This window comes from Pipistrellus hanaki, assembly GCF_964339955.1.
Source record: "Pipistrellus hanaki genome assembly, chromosome: 7".
NCBI classification, from domain to species: Eukaryota; Metazoa; Chordata; class Mammalia; order Chiroptera; family Vespertilionidae; genus Pipistrellus; species Pipistrellus hanaki.
In genome coordinates this window covers 5918918-5945032 of record NC_140509.1, presented here as the reverse complement: position 1 = coordinate 5945032, position 26115 = coordinate 5918918, and the positions used below count along the sequence as shown (strand labels likewise).

The following is a 26115-nucleotide window of genomic DNA, read 5'->3' as shown; positions in this document are numbered from 1 at the left end:
CTTAGGCTTGTTTGATAAAGGAAGAAAGGTGAACAATTCCACCTTAGAAGTATAAACCGAAAAAGCAAGACAGCTTTCCAGTGGGGCTTCTGGCAGGAGCCCCTCGAATGCAAGAAGGTGAGAGAAGAGGAAGCTGCTGGAATTAAGGCTTCACTGTGAAACTATCATGGACATTTTTTGCCTTTTGGCAAAGCACCCAAACTTACTCCCTGGAAACTACTAGGAAAAGCTAGACTGGACGCACAGGCATCTATTTGATCTCCCTCCTGCAGTCCGATGGAAGCACGCCGAGAACCCCAAGCTGGCCAAGGAAACGCCTGGACTTACACAGTACAACCGGCAGCCCGGGATGTGGGAGTGGAGGAAGAAGCTAAAGTACGTTTTCTTCCCCTTCCCTCCTGAGGATAAAGGTCTCGATCCTCGTACACAAACTTCACGCAGCCCCGAATGCACAGCCCTCAGGAGCACTGCCTTAATTAACTGCACCTAGAGGGCCTCCGCCGTGTAGCTGTGCCCATGAGCACACTCGTCATGGTGCCGAGCTAAGGGGCCCGAGTGCTGCCGACAAGTACAGAGAGTGACTTCCAGGGCTCCCGGCCACTGTCCCTCTTGCTGTCAAACCGGCCCACTGTCTCTCTGGGCAGCAGTGTGTTAAACACTGAAGAGAAATAAGTGACGAGGCTACAGGAAACAGGAAGCATGCTCTCCGTTGTGCTCGCGCTGAACAATGGCTCAGAAGACTTCCCCCACGTCTGAAGCACTTTAACAGCAGAGGAATACCCGCTGGATGAAACTGCCGCAAACCATGGCCCCGTGCCTGTCTGGGGGGATGAGTTTTCTGCTCCTTGGATCCCGACGGAGCTTTCTGCTTCTGTCGGTTCTGTCACATCTGCAGACACCGATGGCCGTCTGGGCGGGGAAGTTCTCGCTGTGAGGACTGTCCTGCACAGTGTAAGACGCTGAGCATTCCTGGTCGCCAGCAACGAAATGCCAGTGGGACCCTACCTCAGCCAGCCCCTGTGGTGCCCACTCACTCTCCCGAGCATCTACCCAAGGGGGATGGCAGCAGCAGCAACTAACCGCGTAACATTTATTTCTATCAACTCCCTCATTATTTTTATTATTTGTGTTTTGGGAAAGTATTTTAACAATTTACTGTGTAGTTTTTAACTATATGCAGGCTTCTGCACATTCTTACATTAGTGTAAAACATTTATAGAGTATTACTTTTACAATGTCTGAATTGTGCTTATATATTCTTTATATAATTCTAATGTATTATTTCTCTTTTCTTGATCAGAATTGTCAGACATCTTTTAAACTACAAACAAGTTTTCATTGTAATGATAAAGCCTATTGCTTTGTTTTTTTCACTTCGTTAACTCTGCCTTTATTTTTTCTTTATTTAACTGAAGTGTAATGTGCATACCATAAAGTATGTGAAGTAAATGACTTGCTTTATTTTTATTAATTACTCTCTGCTACTTTCTCTTGGTTAAGTTTTAGTCTTCCTCATTTTTTAAACAAATAAATTTAAGGGTATAAACTTTCCTCTAAGTATCACTTTGGCAAAATATTATCAGTATTTATATGAAGTGTTTCCACCAACAATAATTTCTAAGTAGTAAAATCGAGAGAAAAAGTTGACAACTTGCAGACCAAATATATAACACTAATTGACAAGATGCTCAATTTCACTAATTATGCAAATACCAATTTCAAAAGACACTCCTTGCTCAACATGGTGAAAACATTAGAGGAACAATGTGCCGGTGAAGGTGGGGAAGAGTGAGCTCAATCACCACTGAAGGAATGATTTAGCTCCACCAATTAGACCCAGACATGCACCTACCCTGGCTGACTAACCTCCTTTCTATCCGTCTTTTAAGAAACACTATATATTTTTTTTAAATATATTTTATTGATTTTTTACAGAGAGAAAGGGAGAGGGATAGAGAGTCAGAAACATTGATGATGAGAGAGAAACATCAATCAGCTGCCCCCTGCACATCCCCCACTAGGAATGTGCCAGCAACCAAGAAAAATGCCCTGGACTGGAATCGAACCTTGGACCCCTGAGTCCGCAGGCCAACGCTCTATCCACTGAGCCAAACCGGTCAGAGCAAGAAACATTCTTATAAGCATGTAAGAATATGTTTATGGAATGTCCACAGCAGTATAATTTATCACAGAGAAATCCTGGAGGCAACTCAAACATCCATCATGATGAATGGGAAAAGGAGTCATTGGGTATTTAACAATTAAAAAAGAATAAGGTAGATTGTTAAGACAAAATTGTACTCATAATCTATAAACAAGGTAAAAAAAACACAACAAGTTTGTAAAATATGACCCCATTTTAGGTCGGAAACACATAAAACAATCTCACACAGTTGCTTTTGTATAAAAATAGCCAATGGCCCAGAGTACACACCACACTTTCCCACTGTGGCCACCTCTGGCAACTGTGAGCAGCAGAGAGGCAAGGAGAATCTGAACGTTTTATTTGTATTCACTTCTGTACTTTTTCAAATTTTCCCCAGTGTGCTAATACAAATCTAATTTTAAAAAAAATCTCACATCCCACCCCTCATGCTGTAGTTTCTTAGAACTCTGAACGCTCTGGTAGTCTCATTAACGTGACCTTTTGAAAATTGGTATTTTAATTCATAAAAGCTGCCTAAGGTCCTGACATTGGCGGAAAACGATTTGCCTCACTGTGCCCATCCCTGGTGGGCATTCCTCCCAGGCTACTGAGAAACCCAGAGAGTCTGTTTTCATATTCAGTGCTAGACCCCAGCAGCCAGCTTGGAGGCAGGCACACCCTGCTGTGGCTCAGTTAACCCTGCTCCCTGGGCCACCCACTCCCAAAGGCAGCCCCGCACCACAGCCCCGCAGTGCAGGGCTGGAAGCAGCCCACGCGCAGGACTAGATGCGAGGCTGCAGTTCTCTTTGGCGGCGAGTTCCCTTCTTAATCCGAGGCCTGTCCTTCTGGGGAAAGCAAATCCCCACCCAGGGCACCTGCAGCCAAGCAGACTGGCCCCTCTTTAAAGTTCACCGACTTTTCCTTTTTCTTCCTTCCAAAGGCTGAGCCCACTACCTTGTCAGAGTTCTAGACCAAGCCTTCAGAAGAGAGAAAGAGCTGTGTTTATCCAAGAGAAATAAAACCTAGGTTAACACAGAAATCTGTACGTAAATATTCATAATAGCTTTCTTTGTTATTTTCCCAAACTGTAACTGAAGCAAATGTCCTTCAACTAGAAAATGGGTAAACTGTGGTACAAAGGACTACTCCTCAGCAATGAAAAGCACAAATACGGATGGATATATGCAACATGGATGAATAGCTATGAATCCTGCTAACTGGAAAGGCCAGACTCAAAGGATACATACAGATTCCATTATGTGACATTCTAGAAAAGGCAAAATGATGAGGACATCAGAGTGGGGACTGCCAGGCACCAGAGAAGTCACAGGCGTGACTATAAAGGCACACAGATGTTTTTGCTGTGATGAAACTGTTATATATCTTGATTATGGTAGCAGGTACAAGACTTTATCTGTCAAAACTTACAGAACTACCCAGAAAAGGATGAATTTTACTATGTCTAAATGATAATCTTTTTTTTTTTAAAGCTCCAATGGAAACCAAAAATCAAAGCAAAATTAAAAACCCCACAGAGTTTCTGCAAGCCAGAGAGAAACCTTTTAAACAGGATCTTTATTTTTTAATATATTTTTATTGAATTCAGAGAGAAAGGGAGAGGGAGAGAGAGAGAAACATCAATGATGAGAGAAAATCATTGATTGGCTGCCTACAGCACGCCCCCACTACTGTGGATCGAGCCTGCAACCAGCGCATGTGCCCTTGACCGGAACTGAACCCAGGAACCTTCAGTCCCTAGACCAGTGCTCTATCCACTGAGCCAAATCGACTACAGCTCACCAGGACCTTTAAAATGAAGATCCACAATGTCACCCACATAGGCACATGTTCTCTCTGCCTCCCCCACTTCCTGACAAGCCTAGCAAAGGGAACTTCTAAAGAACCCCCCCTTCTTACCTGAGCCAGGGGCTGTCCTGGGATTGGAAGGAGACACCAATGCTACCCCATGGCGGGCCTCTCCCTGCAAGCGGCAGAGAGCGGAGGAGACCAGAGCTCCCTGCTGCCTGTGCTGCAGGGAAGTGCCCTGCCCTTCCTGCTCCTCCTGGAGGCGGTCACGGGCTGCCTGGCAGCGCACACTCGCCTCTGTCACCGTGACCGTGTTCGCAGGCCTGGCTGGATCCCGGCCCGCAGCCCTCACTCCCTCACAGAGGAAGCTGGATTTGCAGCGGCAATGAAAGTAGGCCAAGGCGACAGAGCACTCCAGTTACCTGGTGGCAGCCAATCACGCCCCACCCCCGGAGTGCCTCACTCTGAGGTCAGGACTCAAAGCCGCGTCTGTGCCATCAGCCTGAACCCAAGACTTGTTGGACTTGTTTTTCCACAGCATTAACTTGAGGGTTTATGACTTGAGCCCCCAAATCTATCCCTGCCACAAGGGGGCGGTCTGTCCGGGCCACACCTGGCCCCACCTAACCTTTCCCCTGCTTCCTGCGCAGAGAGGCCACAAGCAGACTCCTCCCCTGCACTGACAAGGGAAGGAGCACCCCCCACCCAGGCTGCAGGGAACAGCATCACCGCCTTCCACCGGCACAAGCTGTACAAATCCCTTTAGTGCTGTTTCTGCTGGGGGGGGGGGGGGGGGTACCTTTTGTTTTTCCGTCCACTGCTGGCAGCTTCTTTGTTTCCGCCGTTAACAGCAGCTCATACGGATGCTCCTCCTCCTCCTCCCTGGCTGTGCTCTCCTGAACCCGGGCTCGCATGGCCAAGACCTAAGAGAGAAAACACCCAGACTTTTCATGCCGTGGCTACAGCCCAGCAGGTTATGCTGGACAAATCTGAGGTTACTGAGAGGAGAGGAGGGGAAGAGGTCAAGGAGTCAAGCGTCCATGGGTCACTGCTCTTGTGGATATGCACCGGGACTTCACATGGCAAAGGCCCCTCCTTACCACATTTTATCTTTCAAAAAACCATAAATAAATCCAAGATGGCTCTCCCCATTTCCACTGTGATCTGCACGACCTCTTTTCATGGCTACTTCCCAGTGTACTCCAAAGGCCTTTCTCCAGATCTCCGCTAAAAGGCACAGGGACCGCCTGAGGCTGGAGTCCCTCCCACCTTCTCCAGCGGGTCTGACATTCACAGAAACCAAGTGCTCTGTGAGTCCTCTATTTCTGCAGCCTTTCTGCTCGGGTTCTCAAAGCCAGCTTCCACCACATTTATGATAACACTAGTGGTCCAGTGCATGAAATTCCCGCATGTGGGGTGGGAGGGTGCCCTTCAGCCTGGCCTGCACCTTCTCCAATCTGGGACCCTTCAGGAGATGCCCGACTGCTGGTTTAGGCCCTGTGGGATTGGGCCTAAACCGGCAGTCAGACATCCCTCTCACAATCCGGGACTGCTGACTCCTGACCACTGACTCCTAACCGCTTGCCTGCTTGCCTGCCTGATTGCCTCTTACTGCTTCTGCCTGCCAGCCTGATCTCCCCCTAATGGCTCCCCTACCGGCCTAATTGATGCCTAACTGCTCCCCTGCCAGCCTGATTGCCCCCAACTGCTCTCCCCTGCCATGACCCACCTCTTCCACCGAGTCCCATCTCCACTGTGCACGTGGCCATTTTGTGACAGCTATCTTGTAACGACATTAGGGCGTGATGCATGAGGGGGTGACAACCACCTAGGCTATTATTAGTATAGACTAGAGGCCTGGTGCACAAAATTTGTGCACTGGTAAGGTCCCTATTCCTGGCCAATCAGGGCCTTCTAGCTACCAGCCGGGGCCTTCCTTCGTTCCACACCGCCCCCTGGTGGTCAGCACACATCATAGCAAAGGATCGAACGCCCAGTCTCCTGGTCAAACTCCCGAGGGGACACTTTGCATATTAGCCTTTTATATACATAGAAGATATTTTAAATTAATTCCAGCCATCTTTGTTCTGGAAATAGTCGAGTGGCAAGGCAGTAGTGGTTCAGTGGAGAAAAGGCAGCTCAGAAAGCCCTGGTCCAGGCAGCCATAAGTCTAATGCAGGAACTGGACCAGAGCTTTTCCTGCACTGCTGACTGGCTCCCTCAGCCGAGGGCGGGGGGCCACAGCCATGGGGCCAGAGCAGCAAAGCTCGAGTAGAGCCAGAAACACCAGGATTAGTGCTACGGCCGCCCAAGGGAAAGAAGGAGACTTCTGGGTTCAGAGCATAATTCTGGCTCATCTGTCCTAAGAATCCAACAGTTTCACAGGCAAATTACAAATGATTGATCATGTACCAGCTCTTAGGAGAGCAAACCAAAGCACAGTCCCCTGTTGAGCAGCCTCTCCAGGACAAGCGCACTCTGTGAACGAGGGGAGAGGAGGGCTCCCCGTCCACTGTACAAACAGTGGTTCCTCACGAATGGGGTTCTCTGACCACACAGAACCCTCTTCACTGCCATTCGGCAAAGCTCACCAATCCGACTTGGTATGTGACTCATCTCTGCTTCCCGGAGGCACAGCTCACTGGTTCCGCCGAAGGAGATGGCAAGGATCAGAGAAATGCGAGCCGGCCCAGGGTGGTAACCAGGCCGCCACTCAGAGAGCTCCTGCCCAAGGCTGTGGGAGGCTCAGCAGGAGCCAGAGCTGTTTCATTACAAGGAGCCATTGGCCTGTTATGTGTTTCTCTGCCTCTTCCCAGGGACACAATTAAGAGAGTAAAGAGGGGCCATTAAGCAGTTCATTCAATGTCAACTTAATATCACAGGCTGCGCACATAGGAACCTGCGTCCCGAGGTGTACACCCGGGTTCTCACCCTGTAGGGCAGCAGAGGCTGGACGCTGACTCTGAGTGTCCTGCAGGGCAGGGGCTCTCATGCACCCCCCCTACCCTCCCTACCCCCCCTTCCCGCCCCTGAGAAGGACCCGCCCCGGTCGTCATAGCCAGAGAGCACCTGGCCCGGCTCTTTCATCCTGCAGATGCCGAAATCCAGTTCCCAGAGAGGCCGAGGGACTTCCCGGGTTCCACAGAGAGCTCCCATATAACCCACTCTCTGACTCTGGTCCAAGTTGGCCCCACTTTTTCCGGGAAGTCTGGTGTCTCCCTCCAGTTTGGAAGGCACCCCCTCAGATGTCTGAGAGCCCCCACTCACACCAGACAACTGGCAGGCTGAGATTTCTTCTTTGTCCTGGCCCCTGCCAGCTCCGGGCCTAACATCTCACAGGAAAGCAATCAACTGCTTCCCAGCATCCACTCAGGAAGCCCTGTGTCCCAGCGAGTACGGCAGTCACTGATTTCCACCTGGAAGGATTCTGCTCTTTACTAAATTACCACTTAATCTTCCCCCCTTCTTCCAGGGCTGACAGTAACCCTAAGCCAAAAACCACACAACCGCACTGTTCTCTGCTCTATAGAAAGCAGCATCCCGCTGCAGAGAAATGCTGCCACCACCCAACTGGCCAACGGGGCAGCCAGCTGGGCGCGGGCAGCTTTCTGGGAAGCGACGCCATAGCAGCTGCCACTTCCGTGACGTTCAGCACAGCTGAGCCCAGAGACGTGCACGGTCAGCCCCGGGCAGCTGGCAGCCCACCTGGTGGGCAGACACGTCTATGCAGTGTGCGCACACAGGGGCATGTGCTTAAAGGACCAGTGCTCCGACGAGCTCTCCCGGAGCCAGGTATGCTCAGCATCCCTTAAAGCAGTGGTTCTCAACCTTCCTGATGCCACGACCCTCTAATACAGCTCCTCATGTTGTGGTGACCCCCAACCATAAAATTATTTTCATTGCTGCTTCATAACTGTAATTTTGCTACTGTTATGGATCGTAATGTAAATATCTGTGTTTTCCGATGATCTTAGGTGACCCCTGACAGCGGTTCTCAACCTGTGGGTCTGCATCATTCTCAATGACAAGCCAGGACACAAACATTGGGAAAGACTGCTGGCCAAATACAGAAGTCTAAACTTGGATGAAGGCACTGCCTCCTAGGAGGTGAAGTTTAGGGAAGTAAAAATTTGAGTATAAAAACAGCCCTGGCTGGTTTGGCTCAGTGGATAATGTGTCAGCCTGCAGACTGAAGGGTCCCGGGTTCGGTTCCAGTCAAGGGCATGTACCTCGGTTACGGGCTCCTCCCCGGCCTGGGCCCTGATTGGGGCACATCCAGGAGGCAACTAATCGATGTACTACTCTCACATCAACATTTCTCTCTTTCTCTTTCTCTTCCACTATCTCTAATATATTTTTATTTATTTCAGAGAGGAAGGGAGAGGGAGAAAGAGCTAGAAACATCAATGATGAGAATCACTGATTGGCTGCCTCCTGCACGCTCCATTGAGGATCGAGCCCACAACCGGGCATGTGCCTTGACCAGGAACTGAACTGTGACCTCCTTGTTCATAGGTAAACGCTCAACCACTGAGCCACACCAGCTGGTCTCTCTGCCACTTTCTCTAAAAATCAATGGAAAAATATCAAGTGAGGATAGAAAAAAAAAGATTTAATAAATAAGTAAATAAAAATGGTGAAGACTAGAGTAAAACAAAAACAAAAAGTCCACTTTTGGAGAAGATTATCCCTTCTGATTACAGTCAACAGGACCTGCCTTGGTCACAAAAAGGCCAGTGACCCAGAGGCATCGCCTCTATACTCACACACTTGCCCATCATTGGGCAAGCCAGGCCGGCCATCACAGCCTTCCGAGACGGACTCTGGTGGCCCAACTGACCCAGCATCCCAGGCCACCCTGAGCAAGTCCTGGGAGACTTATCGCTGGAGTCTCCAACCCAGGAGCGCAGCGTGGTTTCCCCCCGCCTCTCGGCACCGTGTTAGCGCCAAAGTGTCTGCTCTAGAAAGTCAGGAGAATAGAATGTTCTGATTATGCGACACTTTAAGAGCCTCGCCTTATCCTTGCGCCTTAGGAATTTTAATTCAAGTCCTTGATACAGAGCCCCACGCCCAGCCCAATGTGCTCCAGATCACCAAGCGTCTCCAGTAGAGAGGGAGAAATGAGGCAAGCCTCTACATAAAAGCACAAAGGACTCGCTGCACGTACTCATGTCTGCTCCCAGGAGTGACCACCCCAGAGGCTAGAGACCCCTTTAGGTGAGACATGGTAATAATTAGCATTTTGTAATTAAGGGATAGAAAGAAATGAGGACAGAATTTGTACGTAGCATAGCAATCATCTCCTATCTCCAACACTGACTCACGATCTTAAAAGGGCTTCCTTGCATTTATACGTTTTGTTAAACTAAAGCCATTCTTCTGGTTCTATACGTTCATATTAAACAAAAGAACCCATTTTTCTGGATGCTCCATGGCAATACTGTGAAAAAAATTACCTCCTACTTCTAAGGATAAAAGAATGAGACTTGTTTGACTAGCTTCATTAGCTAAAATTTAAAATAAAGTAAAACAGGGCTTTGAGCTACAAAATAAACTCCTGATATTATGTAATAATTTTAAATAAATACTCAATAAACACTCTCTAAATGGTAGGAAGAGCCGAAGCCGGTTTGGCTCAGTGGTAGAGCGTTGGTCTGCGGACTGAGGGTCCCGGGTTAGATTCCGATCAAAGGCATGTACATTGGTTGCGAGCACATCCCCGGTGGGGGGTGTGCAGGAGGCGGCTGGTCGATGTTTCTCTCTCATCGATGTTTCTAGCTCTCTATCTCTCTTCCTCTCCGTAAAAAATCAATAAAATATATATTTTTAAAAAATAAATAAATAAATAAATAAATAAATAAATGGTAGGAAGAGTTAAAGGAACACTTTGAGGGTGAAAGATAAAGGAAAATATGATCTAAGTGAGGAGATTGAAATGTTTACCCCATGAAAACTTTCCCCCCCCAAGTAATTATTCTTGCCCGGCCAGCGTGGCTCAGTGGTTGAGAGTCAACCTATGAACCAGGAGGTCATGGTTCGATTCCCGATCAGGGCTCATGCCCAGGTTGTGGGCTCAATCCCCAGTGTGGGGCATACAGGAGGCAGCTGATCAATGATTCTTTCTCATCATCATTGATGCTTTTATTTCTCTCTCCTCTCTTTCTCCCATCCTCTCTGACATCAATAAAAATATGTATTTTTTAAAACTGGCTATTATTTTAAAATCACCTTCTTTGAATGTCCCCCCACCCCCCCAACCCCCACCCCCTGCCAATTTCTCTCCTAATGGAATCTTCGTCACATTCTGCCACCTTCTCCACAATGGTCCTGGTGTAGACGTGAAATGAAGAGGGGAAATGCAAAAACAGAAGTAAGCCGCTTGGGACAAACCATCAAAGCCTACTCATGTAACACAGTCCAGGGAGCAGGGAGCAGGGGTACTCCAGATTTCATGTCAAAAGACAACACAGGTGCAAGAGCCTAAAGCGTGACCTGTTAGCCCACCAGAGCCAGGAGATAATGTGCTGCTCTGCTCAGCTCTGCTTGCTCGGGGCTGGCCGGAGCAGCGGCTGGCTGGCTGCTAGGGGACGGCATTACAATTCTTTGCTTAGTACTGAGTGAGTTTGAAAGGGCTTGTTCCACATTACTGATATACATGATTCAAGTTTACTAATCTGAAGAGGTGACAAGAAATGAGAAAGCACAGCGGTTAAGCACACACGGACGCCCTTTCCAACAAGTTGTACTTGAGTGACGGGAACACGTCTAACCTGTACCTCAGAAGCCGGTGGGGGAAAATGCTTCTTGTCCACGGGGTCTTCCTCCTCCTCGTCCGGCGGGGGCTTTGCTGGAGGCGGTGGCCGTTCCCTCTGCGGACAAGGAAAGAAATCTTTCACTATCTCTTTTTTTAATATCTAACTTTTTCGTTTACTCTTAGCTTAGCCCTTGGAAATAAAAATGACTTTGATCAGGCACTTCCCTGCGAGACCAAAGTCAAGGTCTAGAATATGCACACTAACACACTTCAGTTCTCACGCTCTTTGCTTTTTGGTGTTTATATCGGAGATTATAAACACCTCTCTCCTATCCTGACCACAGGGAGAGAGATCAGCACTAAAAACACAGACCTGCCCGTCAGAACACGTCCGTCTTGAGCCTGAGGCGTGAAACTCGAGAAAACCCGCGCTGGCCTCCAGTGAGAGGAGACAGCAAGTCCCAGAACTCACCTGTCAAGGAGCTCTGACAGCCAGTCACTAGGAAGCAATGAGGACAGGGACCATGGACAAGTGTCCATTCCTGCTCACGCTCCGACACCATCGTGTTACGTGTCATTAGCATGTGAAAACCCTCTCTCATCTCAGCTCATTTAAAAAAAATAATCTTTCTCAATTCTCTGCCCTAGAGCGGGGTTGGCAAACCTTTTCTTAAAGGGCCATAGAGTAAATATTTTAGGCTTTGCAGTCAGCTCTGCCGCTGTGGTACAGCGTCCCATTAAACTTTATTCACCATCGGAGGCAGCTGTCTGTGGCCCTGGCGTGCCAGCCCTGCCCTGGAGCAAGACGCTGGCAGGACAGGGACCAGCGGGATCACAGCTTGCCGCTGTCCCCACAGAACTTTCAGCATCCTTCCTATTCCTAAGCTTGCCGCTCTGTTCCATGGGGAAGGCAGTGGGAGCCGGAGCGGGCGTTGGCTTGCAGGCGAGCTCCCTGTGCTGCCACAACAGGAGCATAAAGTCAGGGCAGAGGGGAGGCTGAGCCTGTGGGCCTCGGAGAGACCTGGAGGAAAGAGGGTTCTCCCATTTTAGGAGCCGCCAGAGATGCTGGCATCTGGCACCCATGACCTCTCCACTGAAACTGCTTCACCATCGGTACGACCCCTCCACAACTCAGCCCTCCCACAGTCCTGGGACCAGCTGCGGCCGGTGGCAACAAGTCCAACACAGGTTCACACATTCCAGCCAAACCAAGCAGTTCATTCAGATGAGGTTTCCATTGCCCCATTCCCCACCCTCTTTGCTCCAGAGGTGCCACCTTGGAAGGCAGGGACAGGAAAAGCAGCAGGCCCGTCATCCACACCATCACCCAACCTCGGAACACAAACAGCCGAGGGAAAACACAAAGAAACACAACAAAGGCCCCCAGGGCTGTGCTTCCTGACCAAGAAAGAGGTGAGCACCAGGGACACGGGCAGGAAAGGGAAGCATGATCCTTTTTCTAACGTCAAAGCGCTGGCCCCGGGCCTGGAAGTACAGAGCTGACTTATACACGCCATCCCTGGTGCTCACACGGCACAGAACAGTCTGGTGGCCAGTTAATTACCAAGAGCCAGGGAGGGAGCACATCCACAACATACTCCAATGAAACGGCAGAGCACAGCACCCCACATGCATCCGTTTCTACTTAGAAGCACCCTAGGCGGCTGGGTTTTTAGAGGAAGATGGAACAAAGAGACTCAATCAGTGGCCAAGCCCCAGAGGAACTTGGTTATTTAAAGCTTCCTTCTTGCAAAGCCTCCAGCTCCCTCTAATGGGCATCACCTGTAAGTACCACTGAACGCAAGCCTTCCTCCACAGGTGCATCTGCTTAATTCTTTGGTCCTAACAGTGAAAGAAGTGGAAAAGCCCAGTTCTGTCCACAGAGCCGCTATGCTCCTGTGCTGCCTCCACCACTCACACATTTACCACAGTCCTGGACCACACCCTCGCTGGTGGGCTACAAGACTGGCTGGCCTTCCCAAGCTTCAAATGGAAATGCGGGGTCTGTTCCAGGGCAGGGCAAGGAACCTAACTCAAAAGAATACCAAGCAATACCAGCTCCACCTACAATATCACCTAGCAGCATCCCCTAGCAGCACCACCTAGCAGCACCACCTATAACATTCCCTAGCAGCACCACCTAGCAGCATCCCCTAGCAGCACCACCTACATTATCACCTAGCACAACCTACAGTATCACCTAGCAGCAGCAACCAGCAGCACCACCTACATTACCACCTAGCAGCATCACCTAGCACAACCTACAGTATCACCTAGCAGCAGCAACCAGCAGTACCACCTAGCAGCATCACCTACAACATCCCCTACCAGCATCACCTAGAAGCACCCCCTAGCAGCATCACCTAGCAGCAGCACCTAGCAGCCAAAGGCCACCCAAATGGTCACCAGCAGATGCAGACCAAAAGGAAAGCCAGCCTTTGCAACACCTAACATCCCTAGGAAGAAACTACACCCATGGCCATGTGCCCCGAGGTGGGATTATACCGGGATCCTGTTAACGGAATGGCCAGTTTAGTCAACGCCCAGGGCTCAAAACTCCAGATTACTGTGTCAGTGAAGCAGGAAGGTCAGTGGGACCACTAGTCTGGCTCAGGCTCACAGTAACACCCCAGGAAGAAGATGGGGTAAGGCGGCTAGAAAACAATGTCTGAGGCCAGAGCAGAGGCGAGCACCAGACAAAGACGCAGTGAGACAGGAAGGCGGGCCTGAGGGAAAGTCAGGGCCGCCCTCAATGGCTAGAGCGGTGAAACGGGAAAGCAGAAATGCCTCGCACTATACACACGATATCTGGCCGAGCCTGGCTTCAACCCTCTGACACAGAAATCCACAGGGGGCATCTCTGAGGGCAAGTGAAGGTGGGCATGAACTCGGTGGACAGGGACTCGCTGCAGCAAGCTCTTCTGCTGGAACTGCTCTCCAAGGAGAAAACAGGCTACATGGCAAGGATCCCAAACACAGGGCAGCATTAAGACTAAATATGCATGAAATGCTTTAAGCTGCTCTAAGGCCAAAAAGTAGTAAAAAGATGCAAACGGGTTATACTGAAATTGGAAAAACCAAAATTCTACCTCCACGAGGCCTAGGGTTTAAGCACACTGAGCGAGATGGAGCCGCAGAGAGCCCAGGAGGCCTCCGTGCGAGCTGGCACGAGGGTACAAATCTCTCTGCCCCCCAACACCCCAGCGAGCCCAGGGGATAACAGAGCCCAGGCTGCTGAGGCCCCAGCCACGTACAGGCCTCACTCCAGCAGCCTTCACTCCCGCGGCCTCGGCCTCCTTGTTCACGGAGTCCCGGTCGGACGACCGCCCACTGGCCGTGCTGTCCAGCGAGTGGCAGGAGACGGCGTTGTACAGCGCCTCGTAGGGGCCTTCCTCTTCAGCGCTTGTGTCAAAATCGATGATCAGTTCAGTCACTGCTTTCTCCACGTCACCTGCAGAGGAGGGAGGTCAGAGGGAAAGAGTCAACCAAGAGCAGTCTCAGTTCCAAGCTCTGCGACAGCCCAAAGCCCGTTCAGAGCCAGATGGCGGACGCTGATCCAGAGCCGGACCACGGGGCGGGGCTGCTCCGAGAGTGGAACAAACAGGCCTCACTGCTCTCCACACCCGAGACACGGGCAGAGTTCCCTCTAATTCAATATGGACAACACTTGGTATCGCTGAGGGGTATCTCCCACAATCCTCACAAATTCCCACATCTCAACACCAGAGTAGCATAAACCTGAACCAGAAAATGCAGCGAAGTGTAAGAAAGAAAGGGAAGTAAGCTCTGATATCCTTACTGAGAAGCTCCATGTGCTCCAGGAGGAGGCGGCCCTGTCTGAGCTGGCGGCGCCGGGCCACTGTGAGCCTCCCTCGGGGATAACTCAGAGCCTGGGGACCGCCGTGACCCCTCTTACAGACCAGGGATCTCTGGGGTGCTTGTAAAGTCAAAACGGTAAGTGTAGCCCTAGCCAGTTTGGCTCAGTGGATAGAGCATTGGCCTGCAGACCAAAGGGTCCCGGGTTCAATTTGGTCAAAGAAAGGCTCATACCATAGTTACAGGTTCCTCCCCAGCCCAGGCCCAGGCCCAGCCCCAGGCCCAGGCCCAGGCCCTGGTCGGGGGTCATATAGGTGGCAACCAATCTATGTGTTTCTCTCACATCAATATTTCTCTTTCTTTTCCTCTCCCATTTTCTATAAAAAAAAAAATTAATGGAAAAATATCCTCAGGTAAGGAAAAAAGAAGGAAAGAAGGAAAAAAGGAAGGAAAAAAGGAAGGAAGGAAAGAAAACAAAACTGCAAGTGTAAAACCACTGAATGCTAAGAGCTGAGGGAACTCCTAACCCCATTACTAGTAGATTATGAGGTCAGAAAAAAATGTGACACGACTGGTATGGCTCAGTGGTTGAGACTTGACCTATGAACCAGGAGGTCAGGGTTCAATTCCCGAACAGAGCATAAGCCCAGGTTTCAGTCGTGGTCCCCAGTGTGGGGTGTGCAGGAGGCAGCCAATCAATGATTCTCTCTCAGCATTGATGTTTCTCTCTCTCTCTCCCTCTCCTTTCCTCTCTTGAAATCAATAAAAACATATTAAAATTTTAAAAAGTAAAAAAGTGTGACAGGGAAGAGGGCACAGCCTCGGCAGTGAAGCCAGACTGAGCACCATCAGCCGCGTCTCTGCTCCGGAAGCCCCTCCTGTGCTGCCTGGCTGTTCTGCTCCTCCAGCCTCTCTACTGCCATTTGTGTCTGCGCCAGTGTCGCTCCGTGTTTTGTGTTTCTCATGCATCACGCCAAGGGCCCCAAAGGCGGCCCAATACACTGAGAAGGGGGATCCTGGCAGTAACGGAGCACCCAGACGACGTGTTACCCAAATCTGCGTGCACACAGCTACCAACTGCATGCCGCACAGTACACACTGACCACACTCAAGAGCCAACTATGCTCAACACTAGATCTGAATTCATCCTGGGAGTGTCCTGCCTACTATGCATCTCAGCTCTCACGGAGCCAGCTGTGAACGCAGAGAACGAAATAAAGTAGGCAAGAAGGGTCTGCTGCCAAAGGGCAGAGCTGTGTCCGTACAGCTTCACACAGTGAACGCACACCAAGCCCTCCTCACTCCTGAAATTATTACTTAAGTTAAGATTTTCCATTCTGCTGAAGAATGTCCAACTCCTCCACAGAAGAGCCGCCTTACCCTGAGACTTCTGGGATATGGAGTCCACGTTGGCGATGAGAGGTAGCTGGGGTGTGGGAGTTTTCTCTACCTCTTTCACACTTCTTTTTCCAGTCATGTGATCTACATGAAAAGATAAAAAACAAACAAAAAAAGCTGCACCAAATACAAATGCCATGGCCTGGCCAGCGTGCAGCGTGTCCTTGTGTCCCCGGCAGGAGGTGGACGATACCTTCAATGAGCGCTGCTATCTGCTGGCTCTTCTGAGAAGGCAGTTCCCGGACAGTGTCCAGGGCGGTCAGTCCTCGGTGATCTTTTATGTTGACGTCAATTCCTAGAAAGGCACACCAGGTGGACCAGTGGAGTGAGCATTTGCAAGTCAGCCTCCAAGAGGGTCCAATTCCAGGACACCTACCGCTCCCAGCTGCACACCCTACGTTTCTCATCCAAAGCCATTTAATCAGCTATCCATGAACAATCTGCACACTTGCAATCAACCAGTGGAGACACACACACAATGGGTTCAAGTGCAGCCAGCAAAAGGCCCCTCGGGGAGGCCGGGGAAAGCAGCCCGGCCCTGCATGCGTGCGGACCATGCGCTGCCGACCTCACCTGCGGCCAGCAGGATGTGCACCACATCGGTCTTGCCAAACAAAGCGGCCTCATGCAAAGCACTGCCCTTCTCCGTCTGGAAAGCAAACGAGAGCGCAGAGCGGGTGTCGTCAGAACAGCGGCCGCCCGGTTTGGCGTGGCCACACACGACAAACGGGACAGAGACAGAGACAAGAAGGGACAGGAAAATAAAAAACACAATGCCGAGTCCTCTGTCATTATCTTTCCCGTTTTTCTTGTCTGGATTCCAAAACCACCGTGCAACCTGGCCCTCAGGGGTCGCTGTGCCACCAGCGGGCCACACCCGGCTAACGGGGGAGCTGCCTCTGGGTAAAACTCCTCAAAACGCCACCTTCCTGGGTGGACGGAGTCATAAGGAAAACGCCAGGGGAAAACACTCTTTCAAGTGAGGTCTGATCAGTGCGAAGCCTGATTGAAAGCCTATTTAAAGCTTTAATACAACACAACACAGGCCCCCAATGCAGCCTCGCCAGCTGAGGGACGGTCATTCCTGGACAGAGCCAGCGAGTCAACAAGGGAAACACTATCTCCTGTCGGCAGAGCCCAGCCGAGGGGCCTGGAGGGCTGGCGTGCAGTGAGACTCGGGTGGAGGAAGATAATGAAACGGTTCTAATCTCGAGAGCTCATCCACGATCACTTCTTTTCAGGGCATAATGACTACATATTACCCCTGGAAAGAAACAGAAAGGAACAGCCTCACTCGGGGAGTTATTGGCCTCTAAAGCCTCCCAGGACAACGAGCCAACAAATGGAAGCGTCTGACACGTGGTGCGAACGTGCTCAGAGACAGCCCAGCAGCACGGCACTGTGTCTTTCCGGAACGGGTAAGCCCCGGAACCGGAGGCCCGCGGGCCGCTACCTGGTAGTTGCTGTCCATGCCGGCGTCCAGGAGCACCTGCACCACGGCCCGGTGGCCGTTCCTGGCCGCCAGGTGCAGGGGGGTGTGCTTCTTCGTGTTGCAGCTCAGGAGGTTGGGGTGTGCGTTGAGGAGCATCTTCACCACCTCCAGCCGCCCGTAGAGCGCAGCCAGGTCCAGGGGCGTCTCGAACTTGTTGTTGCGCATCGTGGGGTCCGTGAGCTCCTCCAGGAGGACCTTGACCACCTCCGTGTGGCCGTACTGCGCTGCGCAGTGCAGGGCCGTCTCGTTGTCATTGTTCTAAAGAGTTAATAAGCAGATCACATCAGAGAGGGGACTGGCAGAGGGGCCTGCGACTGAGACAATCACCCATAAAACCACTGAAGTTTAAATGAGAAAACAGCAGCAATACGTGGGGACTAAGAGAAGCCAGTCAGAACCCAGAGATACTCCCCAGGGAGCAAGGCCGACTGCTCCCACAGCCCCCCCTTTCCCAGCTACTGCAGGCGGGGAGCGGCCCCCTCTGTGCTGGAGGAGGGGCTCCCGGCCCGGAGTGACCGGATTGTGGCGGGCTGTGGGAGAAACCCTGGCACAGATGAATGCCAATAATATTACTGCCACTGACTCATTTTAAACTTCAACTGGCTTTACAATTTATATTTACTCAACCCTGAGGTTCTGACTCTGGATTTGTTGACCATCCACTGCTTCACACACACATTTTGAAGAGTGTGTCATGTGCTCAGCTTCTTGCATGCAAATAAATCAGCCGACAAGGAAAGCAACAGAGCAGAACACCAAAACCACTATGGCGATACCAGCCAGCAGCCGTCTCCGGGGCAGGGAGGCCCTGGAGTCAGTCACAGAGGAGCAGGCCCGGTGCTGTCTGCACCAGCCAACCAAGCGGGGAAGCGTGTCCACGTGGCAGATTCCATCCGACACCAGAATGTTGCGTGAAAGGTGCAAAATATTCCACATTGTAACCATCCATTCAGATGGACACGGCAGGCCCTGGAAGCTGATGTGCTTCAAACTAAAGGTAGAACCCGGGATAAAATAGGAGAAGTTTGTGCTTTTTCAACCATCAGAAGCAAACTATTATCTATTCCAATGATTACAACTGACAATGTATAATTAGAGCAAGAATAAATTAGAGCAAGAATTAGATCTCCATGCCCCTTCCTTTGTAAAAGCCCTGATGAAGGTAATTCCCCCAACGAGATTCTGAGATTCCTGAGTTCACCCGGAAGCTTCTTTAGGGAAACAAAGCTTACGAGGGGTTTGTCCATCAAGTCAATATTATGCACCTTTCAGCGATCAAGAGGTAAAAAGTAAATGTTTCCACTTTAACTGCTTTAAGTCAATTAATGAGGGGAAAGTAACGGGCTAAGAAGTCATCCGAACATGCAAGAGATTCATCTGCTTTCGGTCTGGCATTGGACTGCATCATTTTTCCAGCTGCCCGCGTACCAGAAAGGTCCAGAGCTGTGGGGAGCAAAGCCCCAAGAGGCCAGAAAGAGCAGAGAAACTTAAAAAAGAAACAAGGACAGAAAGGGCGGGAGCAGGAGCCACAGGCCAGATGTATGCGCACAGATAAACAGGACAGGCACTGAGCTCTAAGGGGTCGGGAGAGCAGCAGAGGCGTGCGGCCCCCGCTGGCCATAGGCACAGCCAGTCAGCAGTGGCCTCCCCCACGGCAACTCCATGTCCACCTACAGGTCAGAAGGGAAGAGGGAACATGGGGCAGGGAGCAAATCCTGAGTTCCCTGAGCCAAACCAACCATTTAGGATGCACATTTGGAACGTGCAAGCTATGAAGGTATGCGTGAGCTGCCGAGCAAACCTGAAGCTGTCACTGCATCTTCTCCTGTGAGAAGACGGCCACACCCACAAGACGCACAGCGCTTCCTGCGGGAGGACTATCAGGGCTACGTCGCAGGTCGGCGTGACAGAAAGTGCCCAGGAAGCCAGCTCGTTCCTGTTAAAACGCCAGTCCAGCCAAAACTGGTTTGGCTCAGTGGACAGAGCGTTGGCCTGCGGACTGAAAGGTCCTAGGTTTGATTCTGGTCAAGGGCATGTACCTTGGTTGTGGGCACATCCCCAGTGGAGGGTGTGTAGGAGGCAGCTGATAGATGTTTCTCTCTCATCGATGTTTCTAACTCTATCCCTCTCCCTTCCCCTCTGTAAAAAAAATCAATAGAATATATTTTTTTAAAAACGCCAGTCCAGAAGGCCTTGTTTACTGCGAAGCAGACACTGTTGTCTCTTCTATATCCAAGCTGTTTCCCAACAACCAGAATAATCTGTCCTTGATTTTGTAAAAAGCATGCCAACTGTGAAACTCTAAACTCCCCAGCAGGAAATCAGTATCCCCGTATGTTTGTTTCGTTTTTGCCTGAACGAAGGCAGCTGCCACAAAGCTGCCTTGCTAACAAGGGTGATCGCTACCAGGCAAAGTTCCCGCGTGCCGAAGCGCCTGACCAGTCTCCGCAGCACGGCACGCTCAGGTGCAGCCGGACGCATCTCATTGTGCTGCAGGCTTGCCGGACACGGTCAGTGACAACGATAACCCTAAGTTTATGTCTGTGGTGAGCACATCTCGCGGCTACTGGCCACAGGCATCACCGTGAGCCTGACAGCCGCAGGGCAGCAGGGCGCTGAGTGCTGATCCCTCGAGAAGGGGAGGGTTCCCCGGAGCGCAGGCTTCTCACCGCCTGAAACCGTCTCTCCCACACCTTCCAAATTGCAGCACAGAGTCTCCTAGATCATTTTACTACGAATCTGGACTGAGGAAGGGGACTGAGATGAAATACCCCAATTTTCTCCAAAATTCTGCACTGGACAGAGAGTGGAAGGGAGGGTGGGAGGAAGGAGATAAAGATTCTTTTCTGTCCTTGTTGAATTCTCCATTCCCGCCCATCATTTTTCCTTGTATATATGGTCAGTACTTCTAAGACAAAAGCGATCCCTCATAGCTTTTATACCTGGAGACCCCCATTCAATGTGTAAATCTATTAGATTTAAGCGTTCTCTCTCTCTCTCTCTCTCTCTCTCTCTCTCTCTCTCTCTCTCTCTCTCTCCAGGCAGCAGATAACACACAGAAACACTTCCATGGCCTTTCTCTCCTTGGCGCCATTCAGAACCATCATTCGCAGCTGAGAGTGCAGAGGACAGGAACCGAGCATGGGGCACCTGGGCTGCAGCTCTCTGTAGCCTCAATGGTACAGGCTCGAGAAATGGACCAAAACTGGAACAAAAAGACGAACTGGGTCTACTGAGATTCAGAAGATTCAGGAGAAATGTGAGTACTGAGCCCGCCCAGGGAAGGAGTTAGACTTGCTCAGTAATGCCCTGGAAGGCAGGCTCTGACCGAGAGATGAAGGTTTATTTAGGAAGACAGATGTCAAACTGCATAAGAAACCAAAAATCAGTGGGATCCTGAGAGAGGCTGCCAAGAAGTAGTTTTGCTTGTTACTAATAAAAACAAACAAACAAGAGGTAGATGGCCACCTTTTAAGTGAGAGATGATTCCTGCTCTGGGTGGGGAGTTAGCTCAGGTCAGTGGTTCTCTAACTGGCTTCGTTTAGGAATTAAAGTAATTAATACTAAACCCCGCCCCAGACTTGAATAAGCAGTACCTCAGAGGGTAAAGCCCAGGAAATATTAAAAAGCTTACCAAAGCCAGCCAGCTTTGGCTCAGTGGTTGAGTGTCAACCTATGAACCAGGAGGTCATGGTTCAATTCCCAGTCAGGGCACGTGCCTAGGTTGTGAGTTTGATCCCCAGTAGGAAGAATGCAGGAGGCAGCCGATCAATGATTCTCTCATCATTGATGTTTCTCTCTCCCTCTCCCTTCCTCTCTGAAATCAATAAAAACATATTCAAAAAAAAAAAAAAAGCTTACCAACCTAGCAGGCACCCAGTCACCAAGTACTCGGTCACCAACATCGGGAGTGAGACAGAATGACAGCCGGGCCCGTGCTGTGGCACACTACACAGGAGGGACATGACATGTCTCCTAAGGTTCCCCGCCATAAACCACGAGGAACAAGGGTATCAGACCAATGCAAACTGGTGGACAGTCAACAAAATGGGCCTACACTCCTCAAACTGCCAACGCAGTGAAGGCGGAGGAGCTGTTCCAGGTGACGTGTGACCCTGGGTTGGATCCTGGACCAGGAAAACAAATTTGCTCTAATTTCGGACCCCATGGGCCACCAGTTGGTGACCGCTGCTCTAAAGGACATTATTGAGCCAATGCGTGAAATTTGAACACGGATTCTATATTGGATAACAGCATTAAATCAATGTTGAACTTTCTGGATTTGATCATTGCATTATGGTTATACAAGTGAATATCTCCCTTAGGAGATACAGCTCAAGTATTTAGGGCTAAAGCTCCAATGTCATAATTTCAAATAGTCCATCATCAACTGCATCAATAGTGACATATATGCGAGGGATATGCTAATATGACAAAATGCTAAGAACTGGTTAATCTAGGAGAGCACAGTGCAGTTCACTGCATTATTCTTGCAACTTGTGTAAGTTGGGAATTTTTAAAAAAACAAAAGTTTAATAAAAGCTTGCTAGATGATTCTGTTGTAACCAGTCAAGCTGACTAGCACGTGGGGACAACTGGTCTAGATCAGTGTCACCAACTGGTGGTCCGTGAGGTGCGAAGGATGGCAACTGCTGGTCTAGATAACTTCCAGTTTTCTTCAAGCTCCAAGATTAAATTGTTTGTTTGTTTTTTAATCCACACCCCAGGATATTTTTTTCCATTTAAAAAGGAATATAAAATGTGATATTTCTGAAATACCACATATTTTTTAAAGAGAGAGTGGAAGGGAGAGTGGGAGAAGAGAGAGAGAAACATCGACGTGAAAGAGACACAGATCTGTTGACTCCTGCATGTGCCCAACTGGGTCTGGGGATCAAACCTGCAACCTAAACACATGCCCTAGACCAGGAATCAGCCCTGAGACCCTGCAGTGTGCGGGCTGATACTCTAACCACTGAGAAATACTGGCCAGGCTAAGATTAAATTATTTTTAAGTGTAAAGAAAAGTATATCTACCCTAAAACAATCTGACTATTGCTCATCTTATGATATTCAGAATAAGTTAAAATTATTGTAAAAGAAAAAAACAATTTCAATGGTTCCATCTTAGCTAAGGACTTACATTTGGGCTGGGCTATATAAATTGTTAAAAAGGAAAGGTGGAGATGAAAACTACCTCCACTCCCCAGAAAGACCCCCGAGACGGGTGCGTGATATGATTTAGCAGCAAAAGTTCTTTAGCAGTGAGAAACCAAGATGGCGGCATAGGGTAGACACCTGAATGCAGCCTACCACAACAAATTTGAATTTAGAACTGGAAAAGAGGGGAAACATCGCCCTGAAGTGCCGGACGGCTGGCTGAGAGGAGGCTCTACCATCTACCACGCTGAACCTCAGGAACTGTGAAGGTGCAGAGAACTGTGTGTGTGAAAAGGTGGCCGCCAGACTTCCCTGCTAGCTTGCTTGCGGAGCGCGGAGAGGGCGGACTGAGTTCGCTACTGGCTTACTCCCTGCACGCGGAAAGGGCGGACAGCTAACGCGCGGCTAGCTTTCTTGTTCGGGAGGAAAACAGAACCACCCTATTGCTCTGATAGTCGGCCCCAGACAGGGAGAGGCCAGATTGTCAGGCAGCAGGCAGAGATCTCTCGGAGGTGTATGAAGCCAGAGGCCATTACTGCGGGACTCAGAAACCAGACCCTCGTAGGGAGGGGCTGACCAAAGCTTGTCTGCACCACCCAAGACTCCGCCCCATCCAAGTGGAGCACAGAAGCCCTTCCAGTGGCTAGCTTTCTTGTTCGCCACGAATAGGACTCTCCTAGGGAGGGGCAGATAGGAATCAAAGCTTGTCTGCGCCTATACCAAAGAGGTGCGCGCACCTGCAACTAATCTTGCGGGATTCACCAAAGCTTGGCTGTGCCACCCCAAGACTCCGCCCCATCCAAGCAGAATACAGAAACCCTCCTAGCTGAGACACTTCTGATCCTCATAGCCAATTGGCTTGGAGACCAACACTTCCCAGTGATACCAAAAACAAGCAAGGCTTAACAACAAGACTGCACACACAGCCCACAAAGGGCTACACCAAGACTGTCCACCTCAGGTAACTGGGAGGCTGACCCACTGAACCATATAGGACACCTTAGCACACAAAGCCACCCTACCAACTCAGGGAGGCTATGAAAATGCCGAGACAGGGAAACAGATCACAAAGAAAAGAAATGGAGGACAAGAAGCGACTGGATATAGAGTTCAAAGCCACGTTTATAAGGTTTTTCAAGAATTTCCTAGAAAAGGCTGATAAAATAAACGAGACCTATGAGGATATGAAAAGGGATCAACTAGAAATAAAGAATACATTGACTGAAATAAAAAAATATTATACAGAGTCCTAAAAACAGAATGGAAGGTCGCAAGAATCAAGCCAAAGATTTGGAACACAAAGAGCCTGAGGACACTCCTCCGTAGAAGCAAAGAGATAAGAGAATCCAGAAAGTTGAAGATAGTGTAAGAAACCTCTGGGACAATTTCAAACGAACCAACATCAGAATTATGGGGGTCCCAGAAGAAAAGAAAGAGCAAGATACCGAAAGAATACTGGAAGAAATAGTGACAGAGAACTTCCCCCACCTGGTGAAAGAAAGACTTACAAGTCCAGGAAGCGCACAGAACCCCAAACAAAAGGAATCCAAAGAGGACCACACCAACACACATCATAAGTTTCTCCCCCCAACCCCCACCCACCTATTTTCTCTCTATCAGTAAAAACAGACATTTTTTTTTTTAAAGTCCTTTAGCAAAACAACTCCTAGACACAAGCCAGGTCAATAAAAACCTATGGGGTTAGGATATAAACTAGGGAGATCAGAGTCAAATCACCCCAAGAGGAGTTTGTATTCTTAGCACCCAAATAGCTTTATCCCTTGAGGCCTTTGCATCAGTTGCCCTGGAGCAGGGCAGTGAAAGGCAGAGGCAAAGAGCAGTATTTCCAAATAAAGAAGTATATTCTTACTAAGGGCCCAGTACACGAATTCGTGCACCTTGAAAGGAACTGTGGACTTCAAGGCTGGAGTGGGCACAGGGGCAGGTCTCGGCCCATCCTCCACGCCCCTGCCCAGCCCCTCCCACCTCAGCCCCCATCCCTTGTCTGCCAGCAGCCCCACTCACAGTGCTGCTATTCACACACGCTGACGCTGCTGGCTCCACTCGCACCTGCTGTCAGCATGGAGCAATTGGGGCTGGCACCAGCAGCAGATGTAAGCAGCAGCTACTGCCCTGATAGCCCCTCAGGAGCAGGAGGAGGTGGAGAAGCCCTCAGGGATAATCAGGGCCAGCAGACACCACTATCACCCACTGATGGTGCCGAGCAATTGGGGCTGGCTCTGGGTGCCAGCAGTGGGTGCAAGCAGCGGCTGCTGGCTCTGATTGCCTCTCAGGAGTAGGGGGAGGTGGAGAAGCCCCGAGGAGTGATCGGGGCCAGCAGCCACTGCTACCACCTGCTGACAGCACCAAGCGATCGGGGCCAGCACTGGTCACTGACAATGGGTAAGAGCAAGGCTGGTGCCAGCAGCAGCTGAGAGCGCCTGCTGGGACTGCGGCACGTGGGAGCAAAAGAATTTTCAGTAACCACCAGAGGCTCACCCCAATGACAGCAACTGGTACCTTGCCTTGGTCTGGCACTCCTGCTCACCTGCCTCACCATCCCACTGCAGCCGACACCCGCCATGTTCTGTGCGTGTCCCCTGGTGGTCAGTGCACGTAATAGCAACCCATTGTTCAGTTTGGTTGTTTCTCAGTTCAGTGTATTTGCATATTAGCCTTTTATTATATAGGATTCCATTTGGACTTTCTTTTATGTGTGTAAAGTCAAGGGATAGGGAAATGTGCTTTCAAAGCCAAGCACTGCCCTTTCATCAGCTTTGTGAGCTGACAACTAACCTCGGAATCACTGAAGGGAAAACAATCAGTTCAAGGTGCCTCCCCCAACAAAACCTACAAGTAACAAGGAACACATTCCAAATTGTCAGTTCAGAAATACCACATTATACATTCCTTTTAAGTTAAGATCTCCAATATTACTACTGACCAGGTAGTTTTACTTTATGTACATTATCTTAAACTCCAAAACAACCCAGCAAAGTAGATGGCATACCCCATTTTACAGAAGAGGAAACTGAGGCTCAGAGAAAGTAAGTAACTTGTTCAAGCTAATAAAACCAGGTAAGTGGTAGCACAGAATTTAAACTTAGCCTGACTGTGAGGGGTCTCTACCACACCACCTTCAAGAAGAGAAGAAACTGAGACAGAGTGACTCCTATTTTGAAGATCAGGAGACAGAATTTAAAGAGTGGCCCCAAACAAAAGCTAATGTGTCCCACTCTCCCAGATCAAACTGCTTCCCCACCACCCAGGCCCAGCGGCACGGAGGCTGTCCCGGTCCAGCCAGCAGGCAGCTGCATTTACTCAGTCAGTATTCTCAGAAAAGCACAATGTCCCTGCAGAAGCACCTTCCGTCTCCTTCCCTGAGCGACATTTCAGAGCAAGAAAAAGGCAGTGACAACCAAATACCAGATTGCTGCCAGACAGCAAATCTCACCTGAACGAAAACTTAGACCACCACAGCAGGTGAGAGCGCCGAGAAGAGGCTACCACCACCACCACCCACACGTGGCCACCCACACGAGG

General features: G+C 50.0%; 1 protein-coding gene across 15 annotated transcripts in view; it reads right to left on the bottom strand.

Annotated features, from left to right (window-relative positions):
* ANKS1A (ankyrin repeat and sterile alpha motif domain containing 1A) overlaps nucleotides 1-26115 on the bottom strand; it is a gene marked incomplete at its 3' end in the record, with an annotated part of 164746 nt that overhangs the window by 67724 nt on the left and 70907 nt on the right. For 10 of the 15 annotated variants that reach the window (XM_084889992.1, XM_084889996.1, XM_084889985.1 and 7 more), the window contains 7 exons: nucleotides 17374-17670; nucleotides 16494-16569; nucleotides 16114-16215; nucleotides 15903-16004; nucleotides 13961-14157; nucleotides 10723-10821; nucleotides 4752-4875 (listed from right to left, as the gene is read on the bottom strand). In XM_084889992.1, the coding sequence (XP_084746118.1) occupies nucleotides 4752-4875; nucleotides 10723-10821; nucleotides 13961-14157; nucleotides 15903-16004; nucleotides 16114-16215; nucleotides 16494-16569; nucleotides 17374-17670 (997 nt within the window). The remainder of the gene's footprint in view (nucleotides 1-4751; nucleotides 4876-10722; nucleotides 10822-13960; nucleotides 14158-15902; nucleotides 16005-16113; nucleotides 16216-16493; nucleotides 16570-17373; nucleotides 17671-26115) is intronic. The other 5 variants (XM_084889984.1, XM_084889988.1, XM_084889990.1 and 2 more) reach the window with 1 other exon arrangement.